Source organism: Pleuronectes platessa, chromosome 12 (assembly GCF_947347685.1).
Source record: "Pleuronectes platessa chromosome 12, fPlePla1.1, whole genome shotgun sequence".
Classification (NCBI taxonomy): Eukaryota; Metazoa; Chordata; class Actinopteri; order Pleuronectiformes; family Pleuronectidae; genus Pleuronectes; species Pleuronectes platessa.
In genome coordinates, this window is record NC_070637.1 from 13875227 (window position 1) to 13899055 (window position 23829).

Sequence of the window (23829 nt, forward strand, 5' to 3'; positions counted from 1 at the left end):
GTAACATATTGCCAGTTCGAAAATGGGACTGAGTGGGATTCAAACCTGGGTCGCTGTTGTTTAAGATCGTACGGTTTACCAACTAGGCCACTTCAGCTGATGGTTTCTACCTTGAACTAAGCAGAATAATTCGATGGACAAGTTATCGTGTGTGTGTCGCTGTCATTTTCTGCTGCTTTTGATAAACACTTCAGGGAAAATATTTTCTACTTTACTACCTATATCTGACAGCCTTACTTAAAAGTAACTTTTATATTTTTGGCTTTTAGATACTGGATGAAACCTATTGGTAGAGAATAACCCAGTGTGGGGGAATATTCCAGATTCATTCACTATACGGCTCAATAGAGCCGTATAGTCTCTAATCCATGAAGCTTCCTTCTACCAAGTTGTGTGGTACGGAGCCGAGACACTGGCCAGAGAAGAAAACAATTGCTTGTTTGGTCTGCATATGTGTGCCATGGGTGATGGGTAACGTAGTGAGAAGTCTAGTTAGTTGGTTTCGGTTAGGCTAAATCGCGGACATTTTACGGGCACTGAGCAACGACATGATGAAAGCATTCGATAGACAGCGTCTCTCCTGAGGAGAAAGTATTGAAATGTCCCGAGGGTCAGTGAACAGGTAGGGGTGGGGCACGTGACAGTCTAGGCCAATGGCTGTAGGGTTTTGTGGGATGCCAGGCTCTCATTGGCTGATTAGTTGGCTGAAGCCCCCCTAAAATGTGCTTCAGCCCCCCAAAATAATTATTGTGATTTTTTTTTTTTTTTTTAATTAAACTATTGTTTTACACATGGACAAGTTATTTATAACTCTAACATGCTACATGTCATTTTAAATTGACTTCAGTTCCATGAACATGTCTTCTGACCTGATATTGACCTCAACCATGAATAAATTGAAATAAATGTGTATATATACAGTAAATATATAAATGATAATGACTTGTGTGTGTGTGTGTGTGCGTGCGTGTGTGTGTATGCGTGTGTGTGTGTGTGTGTGTGTGTGCATGTGTGTGTGTGCGTGAGTGTGTGTGCGTGTCAGATGGGCGTGGTCAGTGTGATGAGTGGGCCCTCAGATGAGATGATAGTATTATTATTGTATTGTTGTCATAATTAATATATAGATTTGACCAAATGTAAAAAAGTTAAGAAACATTGTTTGTCTATGCTCTGCTGTGTTCATATGAATAGTAGCAAACTAAATGAACACACTGATTTGTTTCACTCCAACACTTTGTTAATTGATCAATGAATCCTGTGTGTATATTCAGAAAGACAGAGGTAGATGTTACTGTACTAGTTATTTTTATTCAAAAAGTTTAACATATTTACAACACATCATTAGATCATTTCAAATATGTACAAAGGGGGACAGGGGAGGGGTTTGTTTTGAGGAGTAGAAAAAGGGTGAGGGCGGGGGCTTCTCCACCTCTTCTCTCTCCTCCAGCTCATCTCGGCCTCCTCCTTTCTGTAGCTCAGTCCCAAAGTTGGAGTGTCCTTGTCCTTCTCCTTGTTGACCTCCATCTCACTGCTCCTTCTTGTCTCAGGTTCCTGGTGCAGGCTCCTTGTGCATACTTGCTTCCAGAATTTTAGCCTTGGCCTGACAGTCAGTGAGCTCAGCCAAGCAGTCAACATAGGCCCTGAGGCGAGCGCGCCGTTTCTTGACCTCCTTCGTTATGACAACATCTTTGTCTTTCAAGTGGTTTTCCAGCTGCTCCACCTTCTCCTTCAGAGCCTGGATCTCATTCTCCTTCTCCGTCTCCATCTCCTTCTCCTTCTCCTCCTCCTTCTCCTTCTCCTTCTCTTTCTCCTTCTCCTTCTCTTTCTCCTTCTCCTTCTCCTTCTCCACCTCCACCTCCACCTCACTGCTACAGCTTGTATCAGGCTGAGGTGGCTTCTGGTGCAGCCTTGCTTCCATAAGCTTAACCTTGGCCTGACAGTCAGTTAGCTCAGCAAGGCAGTCAAGATAGGCCCTGAGGCGAGCGCGCCGTTTCTTGACCTCCTTCGCTATGACATCATCTTTCTCTTTCAGCTGGTTTTCCAGCTGCTCCACCTTCTCCGTCAGGGCCTGGATCTCATTCTCCTTCTCCTTCTCCTTCTCCTTCTCCTTCTCGGTCTCGGTCTCGGTCTCGGTCTCAGTCTCAATCTCCTTCTCCTTCTCCTTCTCCTTCTCCTTCTCCACCGCCATCTTTATGACATCATCTCTGTCTTGAAGCTGGTTTCCCAGCTGCCACACCTCATCCTTAAGAGCATTAATCTTCCTGAGGGCTGTGAGGAGTTCGTCATTGAGGATCTTCAGAATATCTGGTTTCTCCATGGTTTACCACAGAGAGTAGATCTATCTTTTGATGAAGCTGTTGGAACAGTTGATGCACTATTTCCGAAGAAGTTTCCGTTCTTGTCTGGAACTTGAAGTCAAAAGGCTTTATGTCTGCAGGTGACAGGATGAAATAGTGTGTAAGATTTAGGTGAATTTGATCTATCAAACATTCAATATAAAACAATTGACACAGATAGAGAGAGAGAGAGAGAGAGAGAGAGAGAGAGAGAGAGAGAGAGAGAGAGAGAGAGAGAGAGAGAGAGAGAGAGAGAGAGAGAGAGAGAGAGAGAGAGAGAGAGAGAGAGAGAGAGAGAGAGAGAGAGAGAGAGAGAGAGAGAGAGAGAGAGAGAGAGAGAGAGAGAGAGAGAGAGAGAGAGAGAGAGTGTGTGTCCCCTCCTGCTACTGTGTATCTGGATGCCATGGAAACTCAACTGAATGCACCTGTTCCCTCCTCACTCAAGAGAGAAATCTAAACTCTGAGTGCACCACTCAAACAACTATAATTCAGAAACTATAAGTCCTATCTGTGAAATAAAGATATCGTGAGAATTCCAAGACTTTGCCGGACACACAGATATATTTGAAATTTGGCTCCTGTCTTATCACCTTCTTGTCTTAGTATTTATATATATATATATATACATATTATATATATTTACATATATGTTTATATACATATGCATGTATACATAAATGAAACAAAATACATTGTTCATTTCGTCGTGTAACTCTTAGCCGCAGTATTTCATCACAAACGAACATGTGAACATTATACAACCCAGGATATTTCCAAACAAAATTCAGACTTAAATAGTTTAAATTTATTTTACCAAGAGGTTCATGTCACACTGTATTTAGAACATTTAAGACAAGACGATTTTCTACAAGTGTTTTGCAGCAGAAAATACCTTCATAGGTGTCTATTATTGTACAAAGATAACAAGAACTGTAGGAGTAACCTTTTGTAATTCATTTCTTTGTCAACATAACACACCATTCATTATGTAAGAGAAGTTTTTTATGAGATCAAATTCTGACCTGATGTTTTGACAGATTCTTCCTCAGCGTGTCTTACAGTGCAGGGCTGTAATATTAATGTTGTTCTCTGTCCTGCACCTCACGTCACCTCTCTGTTCCTCTGGTAACTCAGACCAAATGCTTTCCTGAAAATCCATGTCATATTTATACTGTATTTTGGCAAACTGTGTGATGATAGGAGTGTCGGAGTTACGAACAAGAAGTGTGTCGTGTTCGCTGGACTTTAATAAAGTTACACATAAAGAGAGAAGTTTCGTGTCGTCTATACGCGAGGACGCTACAATATGAACGTGTTCACCGTTCAAATTCATTATTTGTCATTGAGTTGCGTTCAGTTCATCGTTCTCATAAAAGTGAACGTGTTCAATGAGCGCGTTCTTTTGCGTTCGTTCACGCACAACACTGAATTTCAATCACCTATTAATTGCAAAATATCTTACAATATGTAAATTTAAATCAATTAAATATAAAAACAGAAAAAATAAATAAATTAAATTAAAAAAAAAACTGCGTGGGCAATTCCTATGCAAAGGGCTTCTGCGCAGGATGTACAGAAGCACATCCTGTTTCTATATTTAATTTAATTTAATTTAATTTTTTTAATATTTATTTTTCATCATCAATATCATTTCTCCGCCGGATCAGGCAGTTTGCGCCCTAGGCAACCGTCTATGTCGCCTGTACCAGGAGCCGCCCAAGGTACAGCAGATGTAAGTGTAATTAAAAGAGAGAGTCAAACTGTTGAGAGTGAATAAGTGTATTAATGCATACAACTGTATTTGTTCAGGAGGAGGCGCTGTTGCGCCTCATATGACATGGAGTCACCTGTGACTGATGACATCACTACCTTATAAGGGGGATGTCACCACCCTCTTTCTCTCACCTGACTCTCACGGAGAGCAGTACGTTGTGAACACCTGCAATAACCAACGCCACTAGATAGATGTCTAAAGAAACGCACGTCTGTTCATCAGTTAGAATTATTATTCCGCTGTGCAGGTAGGCAGGAGATATAAACCACTAGTCGATTTAAGATAAACATGGGCAGTATTGGTCGTTTTATTAAGATAATTGTAAACTTAACATTATCACCCACATGAGGGAGGATTCTTTGCAGGATTGGTGTATTACACTGCACTATAACACACCACTACACCAAGTGTTCCTAAGAAACTGAAAAATACATTGTGTTCGGTTTGAGTCAAGAAATAAAACACACAAATAACACGTGTGATCATGTTGTGTGTGTGTGTGTGTCTGGGGGGGGGGGGGGGGGGGGGGGTATTGATATCCAGACATCTTGGATCAGATGACTTCAACCTGGTCTGTCGTGACTTGAGAACTACAAACGCTCCCATGATTCCACGTCGTCTCAGGCGCTGCTGCTAAGCAACAAGCATTCGCGAGCTCCGACGCTAGCCAGTCACCAGGCTAGCTCCGCTCCGCTCTCAGCCTAGTTAGCTCATACGCAGGCTCGGAGACAGACAGCGGACTCAGAAGTGAATTCTCTCCCGTAAACGTCCCCGAGGTGACTCGCTCGTCGTCGTTAACCAAACTGTATGTGTCGTGTGGACGCGGAGAAGCCGAGCTCTGTGCAGACATTAGCTAGATCTCGTTAGCAGTTGTAGCAGAAGGTTCTGTACTCTGGGAGAAGACGTGGCTAACCCTTAGCTAGGTAACCTTAGCTGAGGGAGGCACCGGCGTCTCCTCTCGCCACAGAGACGAGCAGGGGGCGGCTGGGGATATGTGATTGCGGGTTAGCCGGCTGGTTAGCTCGTCTGATGCTGAAAGACACCCGGAGGAGTCTCAACTTGATTTTACAGGTAAGAACCCGCTCGCTGTGTGGGGTAAGCTAGCCTCGATCCCCCGGTTCCTCCATCAGGTTCAGCGGGGCTGCACCAGCAGCTGCACGGCGCTGCAAGCTGCTGTTCAACAGGTCAAGACTTTACCAAGGCGAGGCTGGTGTGGGCTTCAAAAGCACAATGAAAAGTTTGCTAACACTTAATTCCACTCTTAGAATTTGGAAATACTGCCATAGGTTGACCATCATCCATCCTATGTAGAAAGGAGTTCCTCTCATGGTATCGTGGAATAGTTACATTCTCCTTGTGCCCTAATTCATTGGCTTAACAGTGTCCCAGGAAGGACTCAGATGTATTATCATCTACAGAATGTGTTCATTTACATAAACATATTAATAAGATATAAAAGACAGTGTTATAGTTCAGATTCTCTCTTCTGTAATTAATATATATGATTTGATTGAGATATGAAGGAACTGCAGATGTATAACTGGGAGTTAAGAAGTCGAAATAACGAAAAGGGGCCTCGGTCTTCACTCAACAAGAGTGACGCAGAAATGATCTGTCTAAGGGAAATCTAGATTTAAAGTATTTATTCTCCTGTAAACTGAAAATGTATGAATATATATATATATATATATATAAGATAATGTAATTGCAGCCACATCGTGGATCATTGTGGCAGCTGATCGGGAATAACTATTACAACCAGGTTGTTTAGATATACAGTATTATTATTGAATATTACTGGCAATACCACTATCATTACACTTGTCATTACTCCTCCCTTTCATCTCTGTCAGATATTTTCTTTTGTATAAATACTTGAAACATTGATAGACTTTCTTATTTATGTTAGACACTGTAATTTCTCATGAAGGTTGTTATTTTATTGAAGTTCTCCGTTATACACGGTATCTATTGCACCTCTGTCCGTCCTGGGAGAGGGATCCCTAACCTCTGACTCTCTGAGGTTTTTATATTTCTTTTTCTCCTGTTAAAAGTTTTTTTGTGCAGTTTTTACTCACTCTAGTCGAAGGTTAAGGGCCGAGAATGCCACACGCTATGCCCATTGAGGCTAATTGTGATTCTTGAGTATGGGCAATACAAATAATATTAGATTGGATTGATTGTATAATAATATAGGATCATACTTTATATTTTTGCCTGCATGGTCTAACAATCTCACATCATGCAGCTTAGTGGTGGTTAATGAATAATGTCTTCTGCTGCAATAAATATTGTGACTCAAATCCAGACTGGCTGTTGGAACATACTCACACAGTAGGTTGCCACTGTCCACTGGGAACAGCTTTCACACAATATTTTGTTTAGCGTCACACTCAGCAGCTCCACACATGTCACTGTAGACGGGCCAGTTGCTATGTGGAGTCTGGCACTCGCCGTGCTAATGGAAGAATAAACACATTGCACAGTCACTCCCTGTAAAATTAACAACGCTGTGTTCAGATTGAGCACACAAAGTAATAGTTTGAAGAAAAATCACAGTCATTGTGTGTATATAAGGCCATCTTTTGCAGTGTTACTTCTCCATTATAAACTTCTTGTCATTATGAAGAATTCTAATTAAATACTTTTTACTGTTGGCCAAACAGAAGAAGCAATTTATTTACACTTCAGTTATTTGAAATCTTATGCTTTTTTTGACATAAAGACATCATAATAGTTGAAATATAAAATGAATCAATAAACTCTTGTTGCAGCCCCAGTAATCTGTTATTTAAAGGTGTTACATTTTGGGATGCACTGGAGAATAAGTAAGTTTGAAGGAAAAGTACTACCTTCCCCTACCACCTTTTATATAACTTATTTAGTCATAGCCTGTTTTTGGTGGTTAATATCTAAAGTTGTGGCTCAAATTAATCAATGTTTTACACTGTCAGGTGGTATATGTGTCCGCTTGGCATCATTAAAACTACCCGGGCAGAGTGGAACTGAGAGAACCAGCCAGACGTCGCCACCATGTTGGAGGAGGACATGGAAGTGGCCATCAAAGTGGTCGTGGTTGGCAACGGAGCCGTTGGCAAATCCAGTATGATCCAACGTTACTGCAAAGGCATCTTCACCAAGGACTACAAGAAGACAATCGGAGTGGACTTTCTGGAAAGACAGATCGAGTAAGCAACTTGTTATAGTGGGTTTTTTTCTCCCTAAGATTGTTAAAAATTTGACATTCTACTGCAAAATTATGATTTTTTAATTGACAGTAATTAGCATCCCATAAGCTTACATTAATGAGGAAACAGGAAGATAATATGTTAGTTACTCTGAACTACAGGGCTTGCAGACGTACATAAATATTACAGAATAAACCACTGTTCTGTGCTGGGTAGCAGATTGTTTTCCTAACTACACGTTATCAGATACTTTTCCCTCTTTACCTGCTCATTATTTTAGTGTCAATGATGAAGAAGTCCGCCTAATGCTTTGGGACACTGCTGGGCAGGAGGAGTTTGATGCCATCACCAAGGCCTATTATCGTGGTAAGACCCCCACCACTCTGACAAACTGTAACGCTGCCGCTTTGGGTCCCTGACCTCACTTACTGCTCACTGTGCTCAGGTTAAGTCACAGATTTTATTTCACTGGTTGCACGGCATTCAACCAAAACAAAACACACACACATAGCACTGAGAACAATGAAGTAAATCTCTAATGGGTCTGTTGTCACGTCAACACTGTTTTTACATCCTCACGGAAGGTGGATTAGGTATCATATATTAGAGATAGATATTTAAAAAAATCAAGGAGTAAACTTGAAATTGAATTGCTGTCTTATTGCCCCATATTCCAGGTGCACAAGCATGTGTGCTGGTTTTCTCTACCACCGACAGGGAGTCTTTTCAGGCTATCGACAGCTGGAGGGAGAAAGTGGAAGCAGAGGTTGGAGACATTCCCACAGTTCTAGTGCAGAACAAAATCGACCTCCTAGAAGAGACTTTTATAAATAGGTAGGTCGTTTTTCTGCAAAAGATTCAATGAAAAATAAAGGACAAGGATATTGAATTAATGAAATGTGATTTCTTTGCTTGAATTATAGTGAGGAGGCAGAAGGTTTGGCAAAAAGACTCAAACTGAGATTTTATCGAGCTTCAGTAAAAGAGGACCTTAACGTTAACGAGGGTGGGTTACTGAAAATGTGGACAACTGTTTTTTTGCAAGTGAAACATTCTGAATGTTACTGACACACTTCTTTTCCTTTCCATTTAGTTTTTAAATACTTAGCTGAAAAGTATCTCCAAAGACTCAAGCAGCAGACAGCAGAGGAGACAGATGTGGTCCATTCAACAAGCAATAAAATAGGTAAGAAATGTCATCTTTTATGTTGCAATTTAAGGTTTTATATTGCAAGGTGACATTACTCATAAATTGTTATTTTCCCAAAGGTGTTTTTAATACCACAAGTAGTAATGTCAGCAACCAGAACTCCAGCAACGGTAGAGAAGTCATCACTTTGCGACCTAACAAACAACGGACCAAGAAGAGTAAAAATCCTTTTGGAAGCTGCAGCCTACTCTAGATAGAATCGTTTCAATTTTAGCGCCCGACTATTTGTGTCTCAGACTGGATTGGACATTGTTGTATTCATTAAGAGACCAAAGCCCATACAGACCGGGAAGTACTGCTCTACACTACTTTATCAATCTGATGTTTAATCTGAATCCCCTCAATCATTGCTGAATTTCTTTTGGCTAAACCTTGGATATCCACCAATGGTCTGCACAGAAAACCGGTTGATATTTGTACACTGGGTAATAAGTACAGCTGAAATCCCCTAAAAAAACAGAGATATGTCTGTGACTGATTGTTTTTGTTTTGTTTTTTTAAATATATAACTCGATATACACGCCTCTCATCAAAATACATAACAGCAAATGTTGCACTCTTGCTCCTGATCGCCCATTCATGTGTTTGACATTTGAAGCGTACAATATGTTTGCATGCATCGTAGAGGATAAACAGATTATTTTGTACCATATTTTTCTAACTGTCAACAAACTATGGCTCAGACTATGCTGTTTATTGTGGACAAAACACTCTGGAATCCAGAATTAATTCTATGTGCAGAAGTATTTTTGTACGAATCATATTAGTGTTGAGTGATATTTTCACTGCAGTGTTGACGTTGTGCCAAAATGTTCCATTTTCTGAGCTGTAGTTTAACATTCACACTGCAACGACTTGGATTTAATATGAAATGAATAGAATGTGCTCCTATGTATAACCAAATATCAATAATTATTGTCACAAAACAGTCCTGTGTGTCTGCTTACAATCCACGTATTTAAAGATTTGGCAACTTAGCCTAAATGATGGGTTGAATTCATGATTCCTGCTATTTGAGGTCATAATCATCAATTTGCAATCTGTTATGGTTCTATGTTTCAGTTCAGTTGTTTGCATTTTACATATTCCATATTTAACTGACCTTTTCTTTAGTGATAGTATAGCTTTTCTTATGCAGGATTTATATATTTCGCTGTCACTACATTTCTAACATTTCCAACATGTTACAGGTCTTATTTTATATTTTGGTTTGGCCTCATGTTGTGTCTTATCGGTTATTACCGTTTTATTATCATCTCATTTTTAATGGGATGAAAGGGAGAAGGAGCTGGATGAAGAAAGAATGAGGCGTGAACACTGAGGTGTCTTGAGCAGAATGTGAACCCTCGCTCTCTGATGGTGTCAGAGATGTTCCGATACCATTTTTCTCTTCCCACTAACGATTCCGATACCTGGACTTTGCACATAATCCAATACCAAGTGTTGATCCGATACTGGTGCATTAAATAACAAACGTAAAAAAACCACTTGTGTAACAGCTGTATGCTTCCAACCCTGTATGGAAGTGATGATTGCTATCGTTGTTTGACGGCCTGGCTCAGGTTAAACCGTTTGAAAAGCAAATGCATAGAGAATGAATGTCATGCAACTTATTTTACTATCTAGTTTGAAAGTCATAACGGACATTTCCGATGCTGGTATTGGAACATCTGTTGGTGCATTTACCAGAACCACGAGCAGGAGATGTTCGTGCTGGACTGCCTTTGGTGGCCTGAAAATCTAAGATATCCATTTCCGTCTCACTAAATCAGGATACTCCCAAACTCATACTCAGTCCCCTGTACAGCTGTGAACTGTTAATTATTGCCTTTCAGTAATCTGGTTTTCCAATAATCATTATCTGAAAGATACTAATTTACAAAGCACAAAGAAATATGTGGCAATGTAGAAAAATTCTTATTTAATTTTCTTTATAAAAATTATTGAAATGTCTTTATTAAAAGTATTTTAAATGGAATATGAATACATAGGACATCTTTGTTGGTTAACATGTGCATGCCTGTCTTTTTGAAATTTTTGTAACTGATCTCGGAGCTGTGTTAGAAGTTTCAAATGAAGTTCAGAGGAATTATTTGTCACTTATTAGTCTGATGTGAGCATCTCAACAGCTGCTTCAAATACCATCGGTACTAAGACTGTGTCCCATTTCAACCTTTCTCGTTTGGTTATATGTTAAGAGTTCTTTTTGAAAAGAAAGTGTGGCATAAGTAATGCATGCAAGCCTTTTTCCCACATCAGTGAATGTTCAGTCATGGTTGTAAAACCACATTGCCTTGTCCGTGTTTACATTCTCCCCCACTGACCATTTTAATCCTCCTCTCGCTGTTTGTTTAGAGCTGCAGCGAATCTGTAAATAATCACTTCTCCAGTTTTCTCTTACTTCTAATGATTTGCCTTCTTTATTTGCTTTTTGACTGAATGGATTTAGTGCACTTTATTATTAAGATGGTATGAAATCTTAAAGAACCATAAGTTAAAACTAACCATACTTATGTGCTGTCACTCAGGTGTTGTAATAATCTGTCTCACTGTTCCTCTACTTTTTCCACACACACAACTTTACAAATCAGTTTCATATAAATCGATAATGCTACTTACAATCTGACAACAACAAAAGCCATTGTTGGACTCTTTTGGTTTGTTTTAACAGGTATACATGTATCACAGCCTGGAAGCGTGCCACAGAATTGTGCATCTGATGTTACGTGTGTGTGTGTGGGGGGGGAGTTGATTGTAATCTGACTTAAATAAAAGAAATAAATGAAATTGTACCTTTTAGTTCTTTTCCTAGGGCATCCAGTGTATAATTTCAATGAAAGTTGACCTCAAAACATTGTCTTTACGTTTGTTCAGATTTAACAAGGTGAGATAGTAAAGTGTAAATGTTGTTGCTAAAAGATGGTGCTCACCTTCATTAGTCAACGAAAGGTGTGCTAGCTTTCCAACAGGGCTATAATGTGTGTATGAAACGTGCATGTGACTGGACAGTTGAGTCGGAAGACAGGTGTTTTATCATAGGTGGAATAGTTACCTTGACAACCTGAAAACTGCCATGTTCCCATCAGTCCCAGAAATAGGATGTGACATTCACTTCATTTGTTTAACGAGTTCATCTGTTTGTTAGTGAGCAGGATTACGCAACAGCTACTGAACAGATTTCCATGAAAGAACGAACGGGACGTGGGCCACTTTGGAGTGGATCCAGATAAACAGACTGATCTGGTGCCCATTCTGCTTTTATTAACTTTTCTGACACAATCTTACATTAAAAGACACATTGGTGCAAATATCCACTGCATGATGTGATAGGTATTCCTCAAAAAGCTCCATGCATATCCAACATCCTTCAGCAAGTGTCTGATTTTAAAGTATGAGAGTGACACGGAACAAGATACTTAACCAATTTAACCAACCATATTTCATCAGGAATACTCTTTCACTTTTATTCGGAGACTCCTGTGCCAATCTCACAAAGTGTAACCTGGTAATAAAGCTATTAAGTCTGCAGTATCATCCTCAGTAGACTATCTCCTGACACATTATGAATTATTCAGTGGGTAATCAGCACTGGACTGAACAAACCTTCAATGAAGCACTCTGCTGTTCTGGCCTAAGTGCACATAATGTGTAGTGGGTTCACACAGTAAAAAAAATAAAATCCATATTGACTGTGGAAGTGAAACTTGATCATGCATAGACATCACTCTCATATAGTAGTGAGTTGTGATTGATTGTATTCTTGGCTGTAATTGCTACCCAGTGGCTGGTGTTTCTGCTACAAGTAGAATCACAGTTTGTTCAGATTAGTGGTATGTAGGACGTGTTTGTATGTTTTTGGTTCTTATTGAACGCCATTGGCTTGTGAGTCCTCCAGTTTTCGGTGATCCATGATCTTGATGTTCCTTTCAGTATTGGCAACGTTCCTCAGCAGGGTCTCCAGCCTCCGCTTGATCTTCTTCTGGTCCTCCAGAGAACAGCTGATCACAATGGCCTGGAACTTCTGGTCAATGGGGACGGGCGGCGCCTCGGTCACGCAGGCCGCATGCAGGGCCAGGAGCTGCTGGCGGCTGTCCTCCATGTTGTCCAGCAGCTTTTTCACTATTTCGTCGATTATAGTCGTGGCCTTGTGCAGTGCGTCCTCCTGCTGGGAGTTTCTGATTGTGCCAATGGAGATTTCCACAGACAGCGTCCGGCCAAGTAGACGGTTCGCGGTTAAGTTTAATTCTTCTTTCTCCCCTAGAAGACATAAACCGTGAAAAAAAATCAATGGCGTGTCTCAACATAAATAAAATACACTGGTAATAAGAAGTGGAACATATTTGCAATCTACTGTAGGAGGCCGCACTGTCAGTGTCATCCCACAATAAGGTAGTTGTCCTCAATGAATGTGTTTCAATGTTTGTGCTCCATTTTCTTCCCGTCATCTGAAGACAATATAACTCAGGTCAATGTAATTATCCTATTGCATCCTGGGATGTTGGTATAGGCTCCACTCAAGGGAACATAATGTAACTTTGGGTTGAACATTGGTGAGTTGAGGTCAAACTCTATTTTCCAATATTGATGGATTATTTATAAATTATTATTTCTTACACTAGATATAGTTCAAGTTATAAATTAGATGTCACACTTGCCAGATTATACCAACTAGCTAGTCAAATTGGGATGAGGCAAGTTACTTTTGGTTCGTGCTGTAAATTGAATGATGAAAAGCAACATCTTTATCATGCTTTATAACAGTCATCGTTATTCATTTGATGTGACGGTATGATTATCGGGGGGGGGGGGGGGGGGCGTTGCACAAGCTGGTTTAGGTCATCTTTTGGGACTTCAGGGTCTTTTGTTATCAAGTCTATTGTGTGAGGCTAAATTTCCATCTTCTTTTGGGTGGGGAGCAAAAACCTCATGTTGATCCTTATTAAAACCCCCTGAGATTCTCGAGCACCACCACCCAACTATTACAAAGCTTTCAGAGCATAACCTCACTGGTTCACAATATCACAGCGGCTGCGAAAATATGCTAAAACACACAATACATACAATGTTGTTCAGACAGTTGTGTAGTTATTTATCCCTCTGTGAAGCCAGCGTTACAAACTCATGTGTGGTCAGAGTCTTGTGGGCCTCACCGGCGCAGATGTTGTGCATTTCTTGACTGCCCTGTATGGACTGGAGCATTTCCAGGATGCACTCCCTTTCCTGCTCCATGGCTGCTGCTGCTTCACGTAAAGACTCCACCCTGAGAGAGAGAGAGACACACACACACACACGTTTGTACTTCTATCTCAGTGAGGACACTCATTGGCATAATGCATTCCCCAGCTCCTTACCCCAAACTAAAACATCGAAACTAAATGCCTAGCTCTAACCTAACTCTAATCTAAACCTAAATGTAATTCTAACTCTAAATCTAACCTAAACCTATTTCTAAACCTAACCCTAACCTAATTTTAACCCTAACCTAATTTTAACTCTAACCTAAACCTAATTCTAAACGTAACCCTAACCTAACTCTAACCTAAACCTAATTCTAAACGTCACCCTAACCTAACTCTAATCTAAACCTAATTCTAACTCTAAATCTAACCTAAACTTATTTCTACCCCAAACACAATTCCAAAGACAAGTCTCAACCCTCAAACATGCCGTTGAAAAAGTGAGGACCGGTCGAAATGTCCTCACTCTGTGGGTTTATGCTCAAAATGGTCCTCACAAAGATACAAGTACAGGAACACACCCACTTACATCATCACGATCTCACAGTGAAGACAACGGTTAACACAATGGGAGGGTGGATGGAGGAAATCACTGTTTTTCCATGCGAGGACACAATCAAATCTTATTTTGTCACACAGTGCAGCAACACTTTTAATGACACTTGATCTGCAGCATTTATAAAAGGTGTGACAGCCTTATTTTTAAAAGTTATTATTACATTTCCTAACTAAATAGCCGGGTTGGCTGTAGTTATAAAACAGTGGACCAGGCTTCAGCACACAGCTCCGGCACTGACTGCACATTACGCACATGGCTCCGGCCTGTTGCTTCACTCTACCTCATTTCCAGCTGATCCAAACTTTCCAGCAGTCTCCCGGAGCGATCCGCCATGGACAGCGTCCTGCTGAACTTGTTGCACGGAGGCTCGTTCATCTTCGCGTGAATCTTCGCCTGAGCCATGACGGTGAATTAATAATCTGATGTTTATGATCGGTGTCTCCTGTGCGCGGTCACACGCTCCTTGTCGGTCCGGCTGACGGTCAGTGAGTGCGCCCCCGGGACAACATGTCCTAACATGGGCTGTGGCTTCCTCCAGCGACTCCTCTCAGAAGCTTCCCGAGCAGTCCAGAGCAGAGGAGGAGGTTCCCAAAGTCTGGTTCGAGGACCCTTCAGGTCCCAAGAAGCTCTAGAAGGCCCCAACGAACACTTGGACTGAACTACAACGTGATTTAATATCCAGATGAAAAATTACTCTTTATTTGCAGTCGGGGTCTTTTCATTTGGTTCCATTGCAGTGCTCATTATTAAATGAAGGTTATTCTTGCGTCAGCTCTAATCGAGATGTAGGTTTTACCTCTATACAGTTCATTAAGGTCTCTGGATAATTTCTAGATAAATGTCCAGAATCTCCAGATATCATAACATTAAAGAAAGTGAGGGGAAATCTACCCCCTTAGCAAAGTTCTTGTTCCAAACCTAACCCTTCCACCAAGTTTGAAATAAATCAGTTTTGCATTATAATCAGACAAGTGGCAATAAAAACATAACCTCCTCGGAACTGGGAGTAACACACGGATCATGTGTTTTATAGGTTCTTAAACAAATTACCCTCTTGCTGCTCTGTTTATGTTTTACACAACTGGCTGCATGAGAACTGCCTCTTCTCACCAGAGGTTGAAATTAGACAGCAGCTGACAAATTCTACAACCAGGGAGATTCGATACTAATTATTTGTTCCTCAAGTCCATTTACAATCTCCGTTTACCAACTGGACCACAATCACTCTACTGTTTTAAGATGTTTCACAGTTTTCTTCATTATATTTGTTTTACTTTAATCAAACGAGCAGGGGAATGTGCATGGAAAGTAAACAAGCAAGCACCTAGCTTCATCCAGATAGATGTTATGAAATGTATTTTTGTGTATCGTGTAACCTGCGCTCCAAATGATATCATCACAGGAAAATAACGTGCCTCTTAAAACTGTTGATTTTAGAAGAATTCCGTCACATAATGTTGACGACCGGTGGGACAGCACTTTCAAGATAGATTGGGAAATGCAATTCACTGGATTTCATGTCTGCGATGAAAACAGAGATTGCAACCGGAGACACCAGCTCTTCGCTCAGCGGTCACAAGGTCAGCTACGGCATCTTGCAGCGTCATCATTGCCATATATAGCACACATGTCGACACTCAGGAGTGAGCATGAATCAACGGTTACATGGGATCTGCCAACGACAGTGGGATCAGGGGGGCACTCTGTGTTTCCAGAGGAATTCTCTGATGTCGATTATTTAGCAATTACAAATGAAGAAACGGGAAAAAATGTCAACTACTGCTTATTTTATGTACTTTGAGTTTAATGACATTGTACAGAGCATTTCAATGCAATAATGGATGAAATGTGTCACAGACCGCTTTCCCGTCATTAGAATTCCAGAAGACTTCTCTTAAGAGCTTCTTCTATTTCTGTATATAAAAAAACAAACAGATAACCAAAATCTTGTTACAGAAGTTCAAATAAAACAATACTGAGAACATCTTATGTTGATGAGTGTGAGATTGTTTTTCTCCCCATTACATTGGACTTTTAATGCACACTCTATTAACAATATGAAATGGGGTACTATCTTGAGTCAATACTTTTCCATACCTGTGGACTCTCTTGCTGCTTCTTCTTTCACGGACATTGCATTCTTCAATTCCTCATCCGAATCATCTGTAACAGAGTAAACGATAAAAGGAAAATGTAACAATTAGTAGAAGCTTATAGATAAATGTTATTAAGTACACAAAGCAGGTTATGTTTTCAGCCCTGTCCATGGGTTTGTTGGTTGATTCCTTTGTCAGTAGGATTCTGCAAAAACTACAAAACCGGATTTCCATGAAACTTTTTGGAAGGATGGGACATGGGCCTTTTCAGATTTGGGGTGTGTACAGCTTGGTTCAGCTTGAATCTAAGGGGACTGATGTAATCGATAGTTTAACATATTTCATACGTTTTGGAAACAAATTTCAAAACAGAACCACTGAAATGTGATATCATTTAAAAAATACAAAGCTACACTGCCTTTGCTTACTTGTCTTTTTGCTCCTATGCAGCATAAATTACATAGTTTATGGCCTACTTTCATTTGCTTCAGTCTCTTTGTTGTCTTGAGAGATGTTCAAAAACGTCTCCCTTGTCTCGTCTTCACTCTCTGCACACGACAATATAAAAACACACAAGTAAACGCAGCATGCAAACAAACAGCCGAGGTTCAATGTCAAAGATGTGATGTTAACTGATTTACCGTTGTCGTCAGCTTCGATGCCCACAGCACTGAATACATTGCCAGTGCCAGCTTTTGCTTTGGTGTCTGTCTCGGAGGTCCTGGAGTTGCAGGGATCCAGTGCACAGTGTCGGGAGTGGTAGTGATTGTGGAAACTCTGCACACTCTCAAAACTCTCTGGGCACGCTTTGCATTCTACATCAAAGGTCTTGTCCAGGTGCAAGGCGGTGTGTTTCAGGTGGACGTGAGTTTTCATCTGTGCGTAGGAAGGCACAGTTACTTCACACGGAGCACAGACGTACTGGCATCTACCCTCAGCGGCCAGATTCCTCATGCACTGTGTATACGTAGCCTTCATTTCCTCTTTGCTCTTTTCGGAACTCATGCAAGCGCACGTAGGCCGACTGGTGCTCTTGGCGACAGCAGGCTGAATGACGTCTCCATCATCCATCAGGAAGTAGTCCTTACTGTGGAGTCTCTTGTAGTGCTCCAAGAACTCGCCCTCAACTTCAAACTGCATGCTGTCGCAGAGGCCGCAGAAGTGGGAGCTCTTGATCTGCCCGTCGTGCTCGTTCGCACAGTGTCTCCGTACGGTGGACTCCTTGAAGAACTTCTGAGGACAGTGTCCACAGATGAACCTCTGGAAGCTGTGGCTGCTGGCGTCCCGGCAGTGTTTGTACGCGGCCGCTTCCGAGTCAAAGACGTCCTCGCACATCCTGCACATCCAGGTCTGCTCTGCTTTTGAAGACGATGGCTCCGCTGTGGTCTGCTGGACTGTGAAGGACTTGGAGGATGAATGAATGGAAACGTCGCGGCTGGTGGACGGCTCGGCATCGATGACTGTGGCGGCGTCCTCGGACACTTCTTGTTCGGCGACGTAGGTGTGTCCGCTGTGAGCTTCTGTCACGTGCGACAGGATGTCTTCGTGCCGGGGCATTTCCACTTTGCACTTGCGGCAGTAGAAGAAGAAGTTGGAGAGGTGAGCTCCCCCGTGAAACCGGCTCATGTGCAAACGGGTAATTGGAGACTCTCCCATGTGTTTGCCACAGACGCCACACTGATGGAAGATCTGGTTTATAGCCATGAGGTGCCTACTGGCTGCAGCCTCCTCAAGGAACTGCAGACCACACTCGCAGAACCAAGCCGTTGTCGGATTTCTGCTCGCGCAGCCATTCACACTTGGGCTGAGTCGCTTGCGTTTGGCTGGAAAACATTCACCGTCATTCTTCTTGCGTGTTCTTTTTGGAGTTTCAAGGCCAGTGGACTGCGTGGCCCCCGATGCCCCTTTAGCCATCCTGGCGTGTTGCAGAAGTGCATTGCCCATCGTCTGGTTGATCTCGACATCGTGCTGAGTCGACTCTTTGTGGCGCTCGATGTCATCTTGGCTGAGGAAGATTCGACAGCAGAGGGAGCACTGCCCTCGCACCTGCAGCTGTTTCATCACCTGAACTGTTGTTTTATCAGCTTTGGCAACTGCACAGCCCTGTCTGCAGAACACACTGAGAAAGAAAATAAGGAAGTTTTATAAAAATGACCAACACAACATGCACAGAATCAGTGGCTTCTATCCAAACACTGCATGTTAGAATAACCTCTTACTTACTTAAAGTGAGCTTGCGCTGCCTGATGCGAGATCAGTACTTTGTGACATAAAGAGCAGCGGACATTGAACCGTACATCCTTGCACAAAGCAATGAGACGGCTCTTAACAAACTGTGGGACCGGAACCGGCAGCGGCTTTTCTCTTGATTCTAACAAGACGACAAAAGTAGAAGTTAGACATACTCCTGAATATAAAATACCTCCTGATATTTGATTATGTGTAGTTTTGATTAAACTTTTTCAACAAACCATTCAATGAAAGAGCCTCTGTGAAGTGGTTTTTGGTCGACATGTGCTGAAGGCACTCGTCTCTGAGGTTGAAGAGGAGGTAGCAGGCAGGGCAGGCGAAACCCACAATCCGCTGATAGGTCTGAATGATGCTGTGAGCATTTTCAGCAGATGAATTTACCTAAAGTTCAAAATGAGAGCAGTCTTGAAATTTTACTCCTGTAAATGAATAGCAAACTATGACTTTTAAAATGTAATGGATAAGAAACATTCGCAGAGCAGAGAGTGTATAAACCTTTGTCTCTAGATGTGTTCTCCATGCTTCTTTGGTCTGAAAGTGTTGACCACAGGCGACACAGGCAAAGAGTTCAGATGGACATCCCCTCAGATTGATAGCTGGATCACAAGGGGAATGATCAAACCTGCACGCAAGATATTGAAAATCAAATTATGCCGATTCGGACACAGGCACCTGGTTCAAAGCATTTGACCTGCGCTGAAATGAACAGACGATTATTACCTTTTCAAGTGCCCATTAAGCAGTAAGGCGTTTTCATAAACACGACCACAGTTAATCACTGGACAAGTGTGTCTAGTTGAACTATTTCCGGGGAAAGCAGGAGGTCTGCGCCTTCTTCCAAAACCAGAGCTGATCGATCCAGGAGTGACACCTAAATAAACCCGGAGGTACAGTGTTATCAGGTGGACAGAATCAGTCAAATAACACAACAGCAACAGATCTATTAAAACCAGTACAGCCATGTGATGAACGTGAGTCGTCGCAGCAGCACGGAATATTAGAGAGGTAAAAGTATCAATGTCAGTTTCACTGATCCACATTACCTGGCATCTTTAACCACATGTCTACACAGTGCTTTGCTTCTCCATTAGCAGCACGGAAAGCCAACTCCTGCTGTCCATGAACTTTTTGTGAGATCTGCTTCTCCTGCAAAAAAAAGGCCCAGAGATGAATGATAACAGACAACATGCTATGTTTTATACTCATTGGAAAGTCACCCGGAAACCAGCAGTGTTCAATGATCTGCGACTATAATGTTGTATGAAGTGAGTACACAGATGTCGGTTCGTCAAAGCACAGTGGGTTTCACCAGTTACTATAAATTTTGTCCACAGGGTGGCACTGTTGCTATTGCAAATGGCTTTCATTGAACCCACATAACAACACAAAAATTACATCTTAGCTTTTTAATTGGCATTTAGTCTTGACACAAAAAAAGAAACAAGAATAATCTAGGGTTAGCACTGAAGCCACAGACTGGACTGGTCAAGTTCAGACACCTCCAAATTAAAAAGAAATAAATAATTCATTACAGTCTGACAAGCTACTAACGGTAGAAGCTTATTTTATGCTAAAGTGATCTTACCTTGAATGCTCTGATTTTATCTACCCGTTCCTTTTTCTCCAGCGCCACCTGCTGTGCTAGTTTGTCCAGTGTAGACGAAACACGTGCCTTGTGACGGGTGATCTTATCTTCAATCTGTATCGGAGAGATAGCGAACAAACATTTGCAGAAAACTCCAAAGACAGGTATTCACACTTCCTGATAAAAACGGTTCCATTCAGCCACTCACCGCTCCTGTGAATGATGAACATCCCTCACCGTCGCTATCATCACTCAGCAGATCAATACATTCCAGCACAGGTCTCTGCCGGTCCTCCTGAAGCAAGTGTAAGACACTGTGTGAGTTAGTGTTATACAACAAACCAGCATTCATCAAAGTCTGTAAACCCTGTACGATGTAGAAAGCGGGGAGGGGGTGTAAGGCGGGCAGGGTGGATTAATAAAACAATATTAATAATTATATCAATATAATTTTCCACAAAAAGACTACAACAAAGATTACATTTATATGGATATAATGTGTTTGTAATTGTGTAAGCAGACTAAACAGGTGTCAGAAACACTTAATCAACCACCGATTTTTTTAATGCTTTGCTGTTTATCATTTTTTGCTCATACAGAAGAATTTAAAACCACAACAAAAGAGGCTTTAAACTTATCAGTTATATCTATGTTTCATTTATCTCAGGTGCTATAAAAAAATGTATCTTGTCCAGATGATTTTGCACAAATAGTGAACCCGTCAGAGACCGAGAATAAGCAAGTGCTTATCTTATCAGGGGAACTTTAGTGGCTGAGGGGGTAGAGCGGTTGATACTAATCTCTGAGCTGCCCCATAGATGCAGTGTGTGTGTGTGTGTGTGTGTGTGTGTGTGTGTGTGTGTGTGTGTGTGTGTGTGTGTGTGAATGGCAATAACCTGTAGTGTAATAATCTATGAAAACTGAGAGACCATTCATTAATAGATAAATGTACTCATAACTCACAGATACAAACTCAACCACCTCATCCACCTCCTCCACCTCCTCCACCTCATCTATCTCATCCATCTCCTCCACCTCATCTTCGTCTGCTTGAACGGGAGAAGACATTTATCTGTGAAAAAAACAACAAACTAATTTAAGTTTGCATCTAGAGGGGATACACGTAAACATACACAGCTGTTGGGGATGCTGACTCTGGATCAGTCAAAAGTCTACAACAGAACTTCTCAGAAGGAAAATTATTATTTTTAAACCATAAATACAAGAACGGAAAAGCTCGCTGAGCTAGCACCCAACCAAACACAGCGTCCATATTCATTACGTGAGGTTGTGCAAATAAAACGGTTTGAATGCTGTTAGCTGGCCTTTATTCTACCCGTCATATCGGCCCAATGCACAATGACCTAAACACAACTTACTCCGGAGAAATTCACGTCAGTTCCACAAAATTCAACCAAAGTCAGCGCGAGGATAGTTTCCCTCGTCGCGTACCACCCTGCATCGCTCTTTAGTAGCGCCTCGTGTGGGTGGAGGCTAAACTACAGCCAACTGTGGTCCTGTTAAATGACGGTGTTGTTGCAGTACTGCCCTTTGACCTGTGACAGCAGCACTGAGCACCAAGCTGCTGCACAACTACACAAGTGGAGGAGGGAGAGTGAAGAACCCACAGGTCATCCTGGTTTGTAATGTGGATTTAACGATACTCCCTGGAAGAAACTCGGGTTCTAGCTGCTTTAAAACCCTTGACATTGACATCAAGTATCACATTGTGTCTCTGAGAAAATCCACAGGAGCTGAAATTGTGTTTTAACTCTCAGTTGTTGTATTTTTAACAACTTTAGCAATAGTGAAAATCTAGGGAGTTGCCAAACATCAGAGTGCGACACGTTTAAATTGGACTTGGCTTGACTGTTTACTTAATATGGTCGAACCTATATATACAGTCTATGGGTCGAACCCAATGTGGATGAAGCTGAGCATCGCGTTACCTGCAGTTTCCCCTCTGACTCCTGAAAACAGATGCAGTTTAGTGACAACCCCCCAAATCAAAACAAGCGCAGCTAGTCTGGTCTGTAACGTCATGTGTATATGGAGCGCTACTTTCCCTGCGCGGAGCGTTCCGCGAGGGAGGGGTTACTGGGTATTGAGACAGAAAAGGGAGGTCATAATATTATCCGCCCGTCTGGATTTAGTTGTTCGGGCTGAAGTGCGAACCTTTTGCCCACTATCACTGTAAATTCTCCAAGTCAGATGAGTAGAAAACCGGATGCAGTTGAAAAATGTGGGTTACAGATCAGTGTTTCCATAGTAACAAGCATTATTATATGCATACATTGGGTGACACAGATATCACCGTATACAAAGATTATGTTTGTAGATGGATATATGGATAAATATATAAATAGATGGATACTTTATTGATCACAATTTGGGTTATGATCACAGCAGCATGTCAAGGGGATTTCACATTGAGCAAAGAACAAAAGAGACGTGTGAAGTTGCAGTCGTTTTTTGCATTTAAAGACAATGTAATGAGGTAAGTAAGAATATGACGTACAAAATGAAATATTAATTTAAGATGTGCAAATTCACAGTTATTGCAGGAGTAAGCAGAGAGTTTTGGTTTGGACAGACACCATAAGGCTCAGGGTTGTGAGATATCACATTTTGACAGACGTGAGGAGTTACACAGTGTTTTTGCTGGAAAGATTTGGTAAGGAAAGATTTCCTGACCAAAATGTGTGGTCAGCCATTAGAGTGTCCACCCTGGAGTATAGTAACTGTAAGTTCAAAAATGTTTTAATGAAGCTTGTACAGAAAACCATTGTGATTATGCGGACATGTTGTAGCTTGACGTCTTCAACATTAACGCCTGTGAGTAATGTGCTCCACCCAATACAAAGCCTCTCAGATTAGACTTCTTGAACTGTGTGTTGTCATTATTTGCAGCCCTGTGCAGGCGTCTTGCTGTTTATGAACATAGTGTTAATGCACGGTATTGTTAATGCACGGTATTAGATGTATTATATTAAGTATGAGTAGCCCATACATGTACATCGACTACATATATATATATATATCTTAACACACAGCTGTTGGGGCTGCTGACTCTGGATCAGTCAAAGGTCCACAACAGAACTTCTCAGAAGGAAAATTATTATTTTTAAACCATAAATACAAGAACGGAAAAGCTCGCTGAGCTAGCACCCAACCATATATATATATGTAGTCGATATAGTAGTCGATATATATATATATATATATATATATATCTACAAGGAAATGTTGAGATGTAAAATTAATTATAATAAACTTATAAAATGTGTTTATGTGTAAATATCATTCATATGTTATCATTAATGTAAAAAAGTATTGATGAACGAAACTCACCAGATAAGACAATAACCTGGATTTGCATCCAACACCCACTGGCGACTCACAACTTCTCTGTTCCCTAATAGTATTATTGAATATTAAACTTCAAAAATGGCTGATACGTTTCTGATATATAGGAAAAAGAAACATCTATTGCATTACACACAAACAATATGGCTGTAAAAGCTCATGCTAACATACTATATAAGTACTATCAATATCTGGCTTTTAATTTGGGTGCAGTTCCTGACTCTGAAC

The 23829-nt window shown here is 41.2% G+C and overlaps 3 protein-coding genes across 7 annotated transcripts; 1 reads left to right on the top strand and 2 right to left on the bottom strand.

Annotated features, from left to right (window-relative positions):
• Positions 1 to 4743: 4743 nt before the first annotated feature.
• Positions 4744 to 11295, top strand: rab23 (RAB23, member RAS oncogene family). Its single transcript, XM_053436119.1, has 7 exons — positions 4744 to 5181; positions 7065 to 7298; positions 7579 to 7664; positions 7976 to 8132; positions 8222 to 8304; positions 8392 to 8484; positions 8568 to 11295. The coding sequence occupies exons 2-7, from the start codon at positions 7144 to 7146 to the stop codon at positions 8699 to 8701; spliced, it is 708 nt and encodes a 235-aa protein (XP_053292094.1). The 5' UTR covers positions 4744 to 5181; positions 7065 to 7143; the 3' UTR covers positions 8702 to 11295.
• A 454-nt stretch (positions 11296 to 11749) lies between these two features.
• Positions 11750 to 14843, bottom strand: bag2 (BCL2 associated athanogene 2). The gene is made up of 3 exons (XM_053436772.1): positions 14585 to 14843; positions 13659 to 13768; positions 11750 to 12765 (listed from the first exon to the last, which is right to left on the bottom strand). Exons 1-3 carry the CDS (start codon positions 14704 to 14706, stop codon positions 12371 to 12373), a joined length of 627 nt encoding a protein of 208 aa, XP_053292747.1. The 5' UTR covers positions 14707 to 14843; the 3' UTR covers positions 11750 to 12370.
• A 91-nt stretch (positions 14844 to 14934) lies between these two features.
• Positions 14935 to 22302, bottom strand: znf451 (zinc finger protein 451). Of its 5 annotated transcripts, none has more exons than XM_053436770.1 (13): positions 21615 to 21760; positions 21199 to 21307; positions 20444 to 20530; positions 20236 to 20349; positions 19694 to 19796; positions 19371 to 19521; positions 19146 to 19272; positions 18872 to 19031; positions 18624 to 18771; positions 17042 to 18519; positions 16402 to 16467; positions 16164 to 16217; positions 14935 to 14952 (listed from the first exon to the last, which is right to left on the bottom strand). In XM_053436770.1, the coding sequence occupies exons 2-12, from the start codon at positions 21301 to 21303 to the stop codon at positions 16177 to 16179; spliced, it is 2580 nt and encodes an 859-aa protein (XP_053292745.1). In that variant the 5' UTR covers positions 21304 to 21307; positions 21615 to 21760; the 3' UTR covers positions 14935 to 14952; positions 16164 to 16176. The 5 variants fall into 5 exon arrangements, with proteins under 5 accessions (XP_053292745.1, XP_053292742.1, XP_053292741.1 ...); XM_053436767.1 differs by lacking the exons at positions 14935 to 14952; positions 21615 to 21760 and adding exons at positions 16877 to 16948; positions 22185 to 22302 and having other exon boundaries at positions 16077 to 16217; XM_053436766.1 differs by lacking the exon at positions 14935 to 14952 and adding an exon at positions 16877 to 16948 and having other exon boundaries at positions 16077 to 16217.
• Positions 22303 to 23829: the final 1527 nt, after the last annotated feature.